Here is a 13,707-nt window from a genome sequence, read left to right on the forward strand (position 1 = left end):
TCGAGGGAACTCGCGCTGCGTGACTGCGGTAACACCTTGGGGACGCCTCCAAGGATAAGTGTGTCTGAATGTGCATATCAAATTCAACCAAATTCACCTAAACAGGGTGACGCGGGAGTCAGGAAGTATATCGCTATCTGAAATATTGCCAAAGACGACATTACAGGGATGCAGGAAGTATGACAAGGGAGATGCAGCGTCTCGTTCCCTTCTCAGCGAACAACAGTTACATACATAACCCGAGACGTTTTCATGTGTCAAACACAACTATGCAAAAAAGCATTTTCCTAGAAAACTTCTTGCACTTCTTGCACTTTCAATGACCTGCATCTATGCATGTTTATTTTCAAAATCTTCCCAGGGCCTTTCAAGGATTTCAAGGACCCGTGCTTTTACCATTTTGTATCTGTTTTGATGAATATGCGCATGAGTGTTGTGAGATGTAACGACTAAGCCAGATCAGACACACAATAACTTCTTATATTTCATAAATATAACTGCAGACCCTCACCCAACAAGCAGACTAGGGCTAGGCACCGGGCATACACTACCCCCAAACTGCTTTTAACACTCGGAAGCAGATCAGATCTCTCGTGACTATAGCAACACATCAAGATTAGAGTTTTACAACCACAAAAGAAAGCGAGAGATTTTGACAAACAGAGAAACTTTCCATTTAATCATGCATGTATTCACTTAGAAATGTATAATTAATGAAATATTTCTAATCGTATCATGGATTATGTTCTTGGTGTTTATGTTATATCAGTACAGTTTTTCTTGATTGCTTTGATGCAGCTGTCAACTCAAACTCCACATTTTCAAAACAGTTATCACACAGGCCTAAACAGTGGCACTCATGGTCAAAATGACACAGTTTGTTTGCAAAAGACTCTTACCACGCCAAAACATGCAACAAAAGCAAAAATTTGCCTTCAAACAACACAACTTGCTCACAAGTATATGAGCTCTTTCAGACAATCATTACAAAGTGGACAACAAAATACAAAATACTCAGTGCCCTGTCCATGTAGCCTATTGCCTATGCCATTTGTTGTCTTTCTATATAGGCTGTGTCAAATTTGAGTCAAAATGTAGCGTTGCACAAAAAAGTCTTGTCATGTCGTAAGCAATCTATAATAAGCCTAATGTACGTGTGAATCTCACTTTTTCTTAATGTATTTCCTTAATACGCAAGTAAGTAAATAAATATATAAATAAAATCAGTGAGGCACACGCTGCTGGTTCTTGACCGCTCTCTTATACAGTTACACATTTGGGATGAAAGACAACAAAGACCCAAACTATACTGCATTTGTAGTTCCCCACTTCCAGTGATCATCTATTAATAAAAATAAAACCTCAGCATCAAAAAGTATCAGCGTCATTACTTCCTGTTTTACTTGTCAACTTCCCTCCTTTCGATTTTTATTCAGGGTTTAGTTTTCTGTACAGTTAAAAAATGGCAGCAGTCTATGAAAATTATCGCATGTCTTCAAATGAAAAGCGCTCTCATCTAACAGGTAAGAATGAATGTAAACATCTGCTAAAATATAATATATCCTCTATAAAATCAGCTATGTCTGTCTCTCTCTCAAGATGTTTTTTCTACCTAGGACTTTTACTTACAGGGTTTTTTTCAACCCCTAGAGAGATAGCTGACATTAGCTTAACTTAGATCTCTCTTATGCGTTACATTATTACTATATGCTAGTACGGTTAAATCTTAGCCGCTGTATGCTGCTGCTTATGTTGTCCACCAATATTTCATTTTTTTGTCCTGTAAAGCTGCTTTGAAACAATTAAACAATTGTGAAAAGCACTATGTAAATAAAATTAAATTGAATTAATACTCTTATTCGGTTAATTTATACTTAGCTTTATATTAGAAAAAGAAAATGTATATAATTTCTTGGTACATTTAAAGTGCGTTGCAATATAACAAATGAAGAGTTTCGTTGCAAAACGAGATAAATCCATTTTTAACATTTTTGTCAAAACATGTTTATTATTATGTTATCATGTTATTATTTTGTTTTATGTTGCTACTTAGCTGTATTTTTTAAGTTATAAAGGTTTGAATCAAAACAAACCAACTGCAGTTGCATTGAAATTAATTGGAATGCACAACCAAAAAACGAGATTTCTGAACAATTAAAAAAACGGTGGTTATCTCGTTTTGCAACGAAACTCTTCAAATGCACATCATTTGTGATAAACTTTTGTGGGTATTTATAAATTGAATATTTATATTATATATTTTATACATTTATATTATAATTCAATCTTTCTATTTGATAATGACACAGATAAGGACTCTGATAAAAGAGAAGTCAGATCTGTTAAATGGAGTAAAGTTCTTCTGATAGTTGTTGGTGTTTCTCTTGTTTTTGCTCTGGGTGTCATCTGTGCTCTCAGTTTACTCTGTGAGTATCTCATATTACATCTTTAATCATCTGAATTATAGCTGTTTATTATTTGCAAAGTTGTAATGTTGAGAACGGATCACTGATGATTTTGTACTGAACTCTTTAATAGAGTGCCGCAGGGATGATGTATTTTTGGCTAACCAGGAAGTTAGCGGAGCACTGGTTCCCTTGAGATAAAATTCAGATAATCAATACATTTTAGATTCTTGCAAAAAATAAGATCTGTATTTAACAAAAGTTAATGAGACATACACATTTTGTCCAACAAGTTAATCTTTACCAAGGCTTTGAACCGGTTCACAGAACGAAAACCAGAAACTTTTGATGTTTTGCAGGGAACAGAAACGAAACCAGAAACTTTAAAAAATATATATGTTCCGGAACAGAATCGTTTATTTAAAATAGTGGTAACCGGTTAATACCATTATTTTTTTCATTCTTCAAGATTTCTGTGCAATACTCTGTGAAGTTCACTTCCGGTCGTCGTTGACTCATCGGAAAAATGGGAAGCTTGTCACCAGCAAGTATCTCAAGATCTTTTTTTTTATACTAATAAGTGGTGTAACGGATCGCAGTTGATTCATGATCCGTATATATCCTGTCCCACGGTTCAGCTCGCTTGTGATTCGCGGATTAATACGCAAATTTAAATAGGGAGAAATTGCGAATGTTAACACTTAAAGGAATAGTCTACTCATTTTCAATATTAAAGTATGTTATTGCCTTAACTAAGAATTGTTGATACATCCCTCTATCATCTGTGTGCGTGCACGTAAGCGCTGGAGCGCGCTGCCACACTTCGATAGCATTTAGCTTAGCCCCATTCATTCAATGGTACCATTTAGAGATAAAGTTAGAAGTGACCAAACACATCAACGTTTTTCCTATTTAAGACGAGTAGTTATACGAGCAAGTTTGGTGGTACAAAATAAAACGTAGCGCTTTTCTAAGCGGATTTAAAAGAAGAACTATATTTTATGGCGTAATAGCACTTTTGGGAGTACTTGGACTCGGCGCAGTAACACCCTCCCTCTCCCATTATGAGAGTGAGAAGGGGAGCGGACTTTTCAGGCGAGTCGAAGTACTCCCAAAAGTGCTATTACGCCATAAAATATAGTTCCTCTTTTAAGAGCTTATTTTTTGTGTTAATCCAAAAGTCTGTAAATGAATGGGCTTTTTTGCGAGAACCACAACTTCGGGTTGGCCTACAAAAATACGTAATCCTTGTGGCACTCTATGTAAACAGTTGTATAGTACTGTAATCTTGTTGCTTTGTTATGTTTGGATTTATTTCAGTAAAATTATTTAATTTTTAACAGCATATAGACCATTCCAAAGCTAACAGACAAAGATTACACACAAATCAGATTTGTTTTTGTTGTTTTTACATTGTGTCTGTGCATATATGTATGTTTATATACTGTATACATTTATTATTTGTTAGATGCGGGTAAATTCAGAGAGTGTGACATTCAGAAGCACATTGATACAAACCTACCAGCAGATCCAAAGCAGAGTGAGCAAATATATTTCCTTAAAATAATGAAGAAATAAATGTTTTTTTCTTAGCTCTAGCAAATCTAACCAAACCCAAACTACCTCTCTTCTCAAAAAACTACATTTCTCTTCATAGAGTCTTGTATATCAGCCAACGAGTTGGGGCTTTTAGGCAAATACAACCGAGTTAAAGACTGTCTGTCCTCATGTACTAGTAAGTGAAATATTAAATATTTAAAGGATTAGTCCATTTTCTTAAAAGAAAAATCCAGATAATTTACTCACCACCATGTCATCCAAAATGTTGATGTCTTTCTTTGTTCAGTCGAGAAGAAATTATGTTTTTTGAAGAAAACATAGCAAATTTTTTCTAATTTTAATGGACTTTAATAGAACCCAACATTTAATACTTAATTCAACACTTAACAGGTTTTTTCAACGGAGTTTCAAAGTACTACAAACAATCACAAAGGAGAATTAAGCGTCTTATATAGCGAATCGATTGTCATTTTTGACAATAAAAATAACAAATATACACTTTTAAAGCACAACTTCTCGTCGTGTAGATCCGGTCGTGATGCGCCAGGTGACCCCACTACGTCACCGCAATACGTCATCACGTCAAGAGGTCACAGAGGACGAACGCGAAACTCCGACCCAGTGTTTACATGTGTTGAGAAAGAGGACCGTTCCTACGTTGTTGTATGTCAACTGATACTAATTAATGTCTTTGTGGCAGTTTATTGTTTAAAATGGTCCGCAAATGTGCGTTTTATATATGTAACACGTGACCTCCCTACGTCACTACACATTTACGTTAGATACCACTGGACCGGACCTTGACGAAAAGTTGTGGTTTAAAAGTATATATTTTTTATTTTTCTTGTCAAAAATGACAATCGTTTCGCTAGATAAGACCCTAATGCCTCGTTTGGGATTGTTTATAGTCCTTTGAAACTCCGTTGAAAAAAACTGTTACGTGTTGAGTTAAGTATTAATTGTTGGGTTCTATTAAAGTCCATTAAAATTAGAAAAATTCTGCAATGTTTTCTTCAAAAAACATAATTTCTTCTGGACTGAACAAAGAAAGACATCAACATTTTGGATGACATGGTGGTGAGTGGATTGTCTGGATTTTTCTTTTGGGAAAATGGACTAATCCTTTAAGAAACATTGTGTTTAGTTTCACTTACTTTTCTCTGCTTATGATCAATGTTGTCTCTGCTTCATGTTTGCTCTGCTTGTTTTAATATCATGTGTTGTTTACTCAGTAGTGGTTCTGACTCTTCCGGTGATCTGTAGGTAAGATCAGATATGAAATGTCAGTCATGTTGATCAGTCAGTAAATAAGGTTAAAGGAATAGTCTACTCATTTTCAATGTTGAAGTGTGCTGTTGCCTTGACTGAGAATTGTTGGTGCATCCCTCTGTCATCTGTGTGCGTGCGCGTGGGCGCTGGAGCGCGCTGTGGCGCTTCGGTGGCGTTTAGCTTAGCCCCATTCATTCAATGCTACCATTTAGAGATAAAGTTAGAAGTGACCAAACACATCAACCTTTTTCCTATTTAAGACGAGTAGTTATACGAGCAAGTTTGGTGGTACAAAATAAAACGAAGCGCTTTTCTAAGCGGATTTAAAAGAGGAACTATATTTTATGGCGTAATAGCACTTTTGGGAGTACTTCGACTCGCCTGAAAAGTCCGCTCCCCTTCTCACTCTCATAATGGGAGAGGGAGGGTGTTACTGCGCCGAGTCGAAGTACTCCCAAAAGTGCTATTACGCCATAAAATATAGTTCCTCTTTTAAATCCGCTTAGAAAAGCGCTATGTTTTATTTTGTACCACCAAACTTGCTTGTATAACTACTCGTCTTAAATAGGAAAAACGTTGATGTGTTTGGTCACTTCTAACTTTATCTCTAAATGGTACCATTGAATGAATGGGGCTAAGCTAAATGCTATCGAAGCATCACAGCGTGCTCCAGCGCTTACGTGCATGCACACAGATGGTGGAGGGATGTATCAACGGTTCTTGGTTGGGGTCATGGCATATTTTGACATTGATAATGAGTAGACTTTTCCTTTAAGTGTTTTATTAATCCAAATCAATGTCTTTATTCATAAATATGTCCTCATTGGTGTCAAATGACCTCTGTCAGTGATCTGACTTTTCTCTGTAAGCTTAGAATTTCTTCTCTTTACTTACATTGAATGGGAAAGTCCAAGCAGGCTTTCATGTCATTCTGCCATATTGCTAAAATAGCAGAGAGGGACAAAAAGCACTAACCTACCAACGCGTTTTCATTCAGAACACATGAACTAGCTAAAACGGACAGGGAGATAATTGACTACATAATGACTACCGTAGTTGCAACAAGCATTTGGAAAAGCGAGGTGCTAGAGAGCACTATTCGTTTGAATGCAAAATACAATTTCACCACTAGATGGGGTTCAGGTGAGAATAAATGTCTAATATTTGAATCTGCAGTCGATAAGTTAAGATAGCGCATATTTAAACATTTGCTTAGAAAGATTCGGACAAGACTGATCTCAGACACTTACAGTTTCCTGCTGGTTCTGATGTATCAGTGTTTAATGGTCAAAAATTTGAAAAAAGATTTGTATTTGTTTTGATCAAACCAGCAGTATTATTGTTATTGTGCTGGCGGAGGTAAAAATGAATAAAACTATATTTATATATTATTTATTTTCCATTTAGTCTTAACGCGGTACAAGCACTTGTTAGTCGCTTTATTACTGGACTTTGCTCTTGTCATTACTACATTTAACAGAATAGTTAAATGTTTTTAAAAAGTTTTTTTTTAAATAAGTCTTACCAGTTCCAAACGTCATTTTTGCATACTTTTAAAGGTCGCGTTCTTTATGATCCCATGTTTTAAACCCTAGTTAGTGTGTAATGTTGCTATAATAGCATAAATAATACCTGTAAAATTATAAAGCTCAAAGTTCACTGCCAGGCGATATATTTTCTTTAACAGAATTCGCCTTTGGACTACAGCCCTTTACTTCCTGCTTTGATGACGTCACTAGAACAGTTTTTTGACTAAACTCCGCCCACAGGAATACACCAGTCACCAGCTAAGCTAACAGCAAGCTAAGCTGCTATCGAATCACAACACACTAAACAAGATACACAATCAGAACTCGATACGCATTTCTGAAGGAGGGACTTCATAGAACAAGGAAGACATCAGCCCATTTTGAGGACAGTGAAAACAGCGCTATAGACCGTTCCAGCAGTAACAACAACATAAACAAGCGGCAGTCGCGGTCCGCACGTAACTTCCGGTAAACTCCGCTAAGAATAAATAACAACAAAGTTCTCTAAACGTTATTTATTCATATAACAAGCAAAAAAAAAACAACAACACATAGATTACCTAGGAAACCAAAATATTTGTTATTTTCGACGAGGCATTTGTTCAAGAGTTCAGTTTAGCAACAAGTCAGACCATTAAAAAACGAGGTTCGAATCCAGACATGTATCAAGTGCGTCCGATGAAACCGACTATAGAGATAAGTTAATTGTGTGAAAAATACTGCGTTTGTATACACATGAAAAATGAACACATGTTATATTGCGCACTGTAAACTCAATCAATGCTTTAAAAACACAGAAAGAACAGGATCTTTAAGGGCATCTGCTATATGACTAAATGTAAAACGTCAGTATTGGTAGACTTTTGTCATGTCTGCAGTGCATTACATTTTTAACAATAATAACTTATATATACTGTACACACCTTTGGGCTGTTTGATGATCTTCATTTATAGTTTTAAACATGATGTTCATAATGTTGTGCTTCAGAGTTCAGTGATCCATCTTGTAAGTTTTGTGAAGAGGGCTGGACATCATACGGTGGAAAGTGTTATTTCTTCTCTTCTGAAACACAGACATGGTTTAAGGCTCGTGATTTATGTGCTGGATTAAAAGGTTATCTGGTCACCATTAACAGCAAAGCTGTACAGGTGAGTCTGATCAGACATAAATGGTTTTAGGGTGTTTATATACTTTAGAAAGAAGGAAAAAAACTGTTATGTTTGAATAACTGCAGCAACACTCAAATGTTGAACTTTAGGATTTCCTGGTGTCTAAAATTATTGAAACTACTTGGATCGGTCTTAATGATGTGGAGACTGAGGGCCGATGGGTTTGGCTGAATAACCAAACTCTCAATGAAACTGCAGTACAGTAAGACCTCTGAACTCTTTTAAAATCTAAATGAGATCACATTGAAAATCTGAATTTTTATGTAAACATGTAAAATTATAGGCAAAAGATGATAGGATATTGAGAAAGTTCAATACTTCCAAAAAAGTCATTAGTGATTAAATTAAAGCACATTTATGAGACGGATCATGTTACTGAAACACATAAACTCTTTTTATATCATTGAGTTAACTTGGATTATCAGGGAGCTTTAACGCATGCTAGTGCAAATTGTTAACATCACTTATGTTTATTATTTGAATTTAAAAAAACTATAATTATTCTAGTTTTTTCCCAAAGGAATTGAAAATATGACTTTAAGACCAGTAGTCCAAATCTTTTTAGTCAAAGATTTATTTACACAAATGTTATTGCACTGTACATATTTTGTCTATTGACTTTTAAAGGTTCTGGTTTGTAAAGGAAGATGGGAGTGAGCCGGATAACGCGGGCAATGAGGACTGCGCTTGTCTGGGATATCTGAATTCATATCTGAAGTCTTGGTTTGATGCATCTTGTGAAACCAAGAAGATGTTCATTTGTGAAAAGGAACATTTATTGACTCTGTAGTGATGACTACTGAACGAAACCCACTGATAACATCACATAGTTTCTTACACTTTAAAGATGGCTGGGTTATTTTTGACCCATAATGGGTAAATATTTGAAAGAACATAGATTTACCCAATGCTGGGTTATTTTAACCCAACTGCTGGGTTAATATACCCCATGGGTGCATAACAACAACCCAACATTGGGTCATTTTAACCCAGCACAGGGTCATTTTTAACCCAGCATGTGTTCTGATTTATATAAAATACAAGTTGTTAATCATTTTTAGTAACAATAAAAAACCGAATTATTACAGTGACATACGGTATTGTTGGTGTTTTAGTCTAGCAGCACAAAATGTCGTATGTGGTCTCTTGTTTTTAAAACTTTAAAAGAATCTTGCTGAACATGTTTCTTAAAATTAAAAAGTTGATTTGCCCAAAAAATAACACATTCTGTTTAAAGCCGGGGTGCATGATAGCTGAAAGCCAGTGTTGACATTTGAAATCACCTAAACAAACACGCCTCTACCCCAATAGAATCTGGACCTTCTGTTGATAAACCCGCCCCACACATATACTACCCAGGCAATGATGTTGGTTAGACACGCCCCTTACTGCTGATTGGCTACAAGTGTGTTTTGATAGTCGGCCCGACTCCCTTTCCCAAAGCGTTTCTCAAACATCGTGCACCCCGCCTTTAAATGCAAAGCTATTGTAAAGTAATTGGTCCCTGAAGCGCCATGTGTTGGGCAGCGTAGGCAGTGGTAGACAGATTTTTAGGAATCTTGTTAAATTCGCAACAGAATTTTCTTATGAATTTATATAAATTAAAATACTCAATCAAGATGCATGATCTAAAATCCCATTTTTGTTTGAATATCGCAATAGCAATCATTATTTTATGTATGCTTCGGCAGCCTTTGTTTATTTCTTGGATGTAAATGTAACCAGTTGTATTAGATTGCTTCTCTCTGTTGTTATAATCTACCCAGTCTGTCACTTCATATACCCTCCTACAACCAAAGTAGTACAATCCGTTCCCAAAAGTCATTGGAAATTAGCAATTAAGTGCTTGAGATTATATATCGGGGAATTTCCCCCAAACCCCCCTGGCATTTACTGTCCCCCAGCTTCAAAATCGCTCCTACACCCCTGTAATTTTCCCCATTTATTTCAGGCGTTCTGCAATGTTACTATTTCACATGCACACAATGCAATGTTGATGCTGAAAAGATATTAGCCTTAAACTGAATAAAGCTCTATGGGGAGAAACACTGGACATCAGTTGGGGTTAAGGAAACCCGTATGTCAAAGACTTAAAATATATATGGTAACTCTTCAAATCTGTCTTAATTACCTTTGCCCTCCATAGTGCTCGCCTGCTCCACCCGGTCCTTCGTAGTGCTCGCCTGCTCCACCCGGTCCTCCGTAGTGCTCACCTGCTCCACCCGGTCCTCCGTAGTGCTCGCCTGCTCCACCTGGTCCTCCGTAGTGCTCGCCTGCTCCACCTGGTCCTCCGTAGTGCTCGCCTGCTCCACCTGGTCCTCCGTAGTGCTCACCTTCTCCTGGTTGTTTGCATTCTCCAATGGGTCACAGGTTGTGAGGTGGAATCTTGGGTTCAACCTGTGCAAGTTAAATCAAGTGTATGTTTTAAAACATAAGGGGCCCTATTTTAACGATCTGAAACGCAAGTCCGAAGCGCAAAGCGCAAGTGACTTTGTGGGCGGATCTTGGGCGCTGTTGCTATTTTCCCGGCGGGAGAAATAAGTCTTGCGCCAGGCGCAAATCAATAAGGGGTTGGTCTGAAGTAGGTTCATTATTCATAGCTGTGGTTTGGGCGTAACGTCAAATAAACCAATCAGAACGCTATCCAACATTCCCTTTAAATGCTAGGGCGCAAGTTCCATGGCGGGTTGCTATTATTATGACGGATTTGACAGGCGCACGCCAGGAGCGGTTCACAGCCGAGGAGACCGACGTTCTTGTAAGAGCAGTCAAAGACAGAGAAGTTGTTTTGTATGAGGATGGGAGAAACCCGCCCAAATCAGCGTCGGTTAAACAGGCGTGAGAGGAAATAGCCGCAATTGTCTCATCAGCTGCGCCAAGCACTACAATGATGTCAGGAGACTGGGGGATCCCAAGCTTGCCAGCATATATCGGGCACGCCGGGCACACAGGGGGACATCGCTGCGTCCACCCTCACCGCTGAAAGGGTTTGGGGGCTTTGAAATCGGACACAAGAAACGCAAGCAAGGTTCAACCCCAAAGTACACTTACAAATCAAGTTCATATACAAGAAGGTTTCTTATGAAAACATTTTAATTATTATTTAGATAAAATAAACGTAATACAGCCACACAACAAACTTATGAAAATATTTTAATCGTTATTTGCATGATAATTGTTTAACGCTGCCACACAAAATAAATAAAAAATATCACCACAATGCTCACCACAATGATTTCCCTTATCTCATGTATTAATATTTTTTATTGTAACAATTTATGATTTAATGATTTCCCTTAACTTATATTTTTTATTGTAACAATTTATGATTTGCAAAATTAACTGTTGCATCTGTGTAGATTAGATAAGCAATGCGCGTTGTGCACGCTATACATTATGGTCAAGCATGCGCCCTTAAAATAGCATAATGAACCACGCGCAACGCGCCACTGACTTTAGACTAGTTTTTTTTGGTTAGTGGCGCAATTGTTTTTTGAAACTGCAAAATAGCATAAGAGATGGTTTGCGCCTGAGCACGCCTCCTTTTTTGCGCTGAACCGCCCAGGGAGCGCAACTTAATTCCCTAGTTTGCCGACGTGCGTCTGTGGAGGGAAAAACCCGCTGTGCGCCAGTGCAAAATACGAAATGATACATGCGTCACTGACAAAGTCAATTGCGCTGGGTGCAAGATAGGGCCCAAGATGTTAAAAGAATAGTTTTTGATCAGGAGAATAGGTCAGGAGTGCGTAATTTCAAGTTTCAAAAAATAATATTGTAAGCTCTACATTTCATATACAAGAGTATATTGAGATTCATTTTCATTTGATTACAAAATTGTTTTAGTCAGTATGCCTAAACATTCAAAATACTGTTGTATGTGGGCTAAATACAAATAAAATATGGCCCCTCCTACATCTGACGGCTCCTACTTGTCTGACATCGCACAGCACAGCTTCCAGGTCCAAACGCTCTCAGATCCTGAGGAAACGACAAAAATACTGATATACATTCACGATTCTAACCTCTATCTCTATGTGGACATCCCAGATGACCAGACAGAGATTAATTAATTGGGAATCGTTACAATGGCAGTGCTGTGAGCCTAGAGAATGTAGTGCACACTGTCAGTTTATAAAAGCTTACTTTAAATGCCTGAAATAAATAAACTACTATGCTTGTGAATGTTTGTATAGATTGTTGGAGTCTCACTTGAAATCAGTGAAGGCTTGGACCCGGAAACAGTATTTCTTACGTCACAACTTTCCAAGTGGATTGTAGGCCAGTGTGCCGCAAGCTATAAATACAAATGGGGCTCAATACACTTAGAATCTAGATACACAAGTAACTACTACCATTTTAAAAACACATCATTTTCATACAAAACAGGGTGTTGGCATAAACACTGCATGAATGTTTAAGAAACAGAAGTAAAAGGTGTCAATTTCTTTTCAGATCAATAACAGTTACATGTCCTCATAAGTCCCCCATGCACAACTATCCATGTCTTAATTAATATTCATGATCAAATAAATCAATCACACATTGATAGTAGTTTGCTATTAAAATAAACGTTGTACTTTTCACCCCCAATTATTGTGCAAATTCAATATTCACAATATTATGCAGGTAAAAGCGGTGGACATGTAGAAAAGGTTTTGAAGTTAGTTGCTTATAAATTGTTGTTTGCCAAATCTTACAGAATGGTTTGAGGGAGTGCTGTTTGACTGTGCCTAAGGCTAGATACATATTGAAATACTTCAAATGTTGTTCTAACAAACTCAAACCCAACTTTCTACAGTCAATGAGTTTAGGTATTGATGATTGAATTTCAGTTTCATGGGGTGAGACATCCTTTTAAGAATTTATTTATATAAAATATTTTGCATACTCAACACAAGCTTTAAAAAATACAGTGCATGCATCTCACCTTCACACAGGTATTCATAAAATGAACCGATCTTTTGAAGGTAGTCCTGGGCATAGGCAGAGATGAGGTGCAATGAGGGGTAAATATCTCTCAGTTAATATTTTGCTTCTTGGTTTCCTTTGCAAGAAGCAGAACTGGCTTGTATCCAATGCCATGGAGTTTTTCAAGCTGCAATGACAACATTGTGCATTTTACTGAATTGCATATAATGTCCATATGCCTTTTTTTACTTCATGCTGAGATTAGCTTTTGTATAACCAAGTATGTGAAAACTGGAAAAGGTAATTCATTTAAAAGCAGAATACAGCAAAAACATAAATGACAAAACTGGTAAGAACACTTTTTGAGATGTGCATAGTACGTCATATTACTTTACTTTTAACCCACACCGGTCCGTGGGCGGGACCTAGGGGCGTATCTATGGGGTTCTGTACTTTGTTTTACATGAAATATTCAATCAAAAATCATACAATTTGCATCATTTAAAGCTAAACACTCAAGATTCATATACTAAGCTTGTTTTTGCAATCAATACACCGGAGAGGAAAGGATTAAATGAAATGCAGACGGACCGCATATATTATTAATTTGAATGTCAGTAGGGCTAACTTACTTATATATCACGTCATATGGTTCAGATCATTTCTGACAAATTCAAAAATACCAGAATACGATTGAAGCGTCACGTAAGGGTCCACTCTTCAAAATGCATCCCAAATTTTCTTCTTCTTCTGTTGTTTAAATGGCGGTTGGCAAACCAACTGAAGGTGCATTTACCGCCACCTACTGTCATCCCACATTTTAATCCAAAACAACGAAAAAAAATAGGGAAAATCCCGGAAGATCC

General features: G+C 37.1%; 1 protein-coding gene and 1 long non-coding RNA gene across 4 annotated transcripts in view; one reads left to right on the forward strand and one right to left on the reverse strand.

Annotated features, from left to right (window-relative positions):
- The window catches only part of LOC129454846 (uncharacterized), a 146,103-nt gene extending 132,535 nt beyond the window's left edge, over positions 1–13,568 (reverse strand). The window contains exons 1-4 of the long non-coding RNA XR_012359863.1: positions 12,861–13,568; positions 10,065–10,330; positions 7,687–7,826; positions 5,120–5,222 (exon numbers count right to left, since the gene is read on the reverse strand). This is a non-coding gene — a long non-coding RNA (uncharacterized lncRNA). The remainder of the gene's footprint in view (positions 1–5,119; positions 5,223–7,686; positions 7,827–10,064; positions 10,331–12,860) is intronic.
- On the forward strand, positions 892–9,356 carry LOC129454829 (CD209 antigen-like protein C). Of its 3 annotated transcripts, XM_055219408.2 has the most exons (7): positions 1,227–1,523; positions 2,310–2,426; positions 3,874–3,945; positions 4,063–4,140; positions 7,752–7,912; positions 8,023–8,135; positions 8,561–9,356. In XM_055219408.2, the coding sequence occupies exons 1-7, from the start codon at positions 1,463–1,465 to the stop codon at positions 8,721–8,723; spliced, it is 765 nt and encodes a 254-aa protein (XP_055075383.2). In that variant the 5' UTR covers positions 1,227–1,462; the 3' UTR covers positions 8,724–9,356. The 3 variants fall into 3 exon arrangements, with proteins under 3 accessions (XP_073714715.1, XP_073714714.1, XP_055075383.2); XM_073858614.1 differs by lacking the exon at positions 2,310–2,426 and having other exon boundaries at positions 892–1,523; XM_073858613.1 differs by lacking the exon at positions 4,063–4,140 and having other exon boundaries at positions 895–1,523.
- Positions 13,569–13,707: the final 139 nt, after the last annotated feature.

The sequence above is a fragment of the Misgurnus anguillicaudatus genome, chromosome 20, assembly GCF_027580225.2.
Source record: "Misgurnus anguillicaudatus chromosome 20, ASM2758022v2, whole genome shotgun sequence".
NCBI classification, from domain to species: domain Eukaryota; kingdom Metazoa; phylum Chordata; class Actinopteri; order Cypriniformes; family Cobitidae; genus Misgurnus; species Misgurnus anguillicaudatus.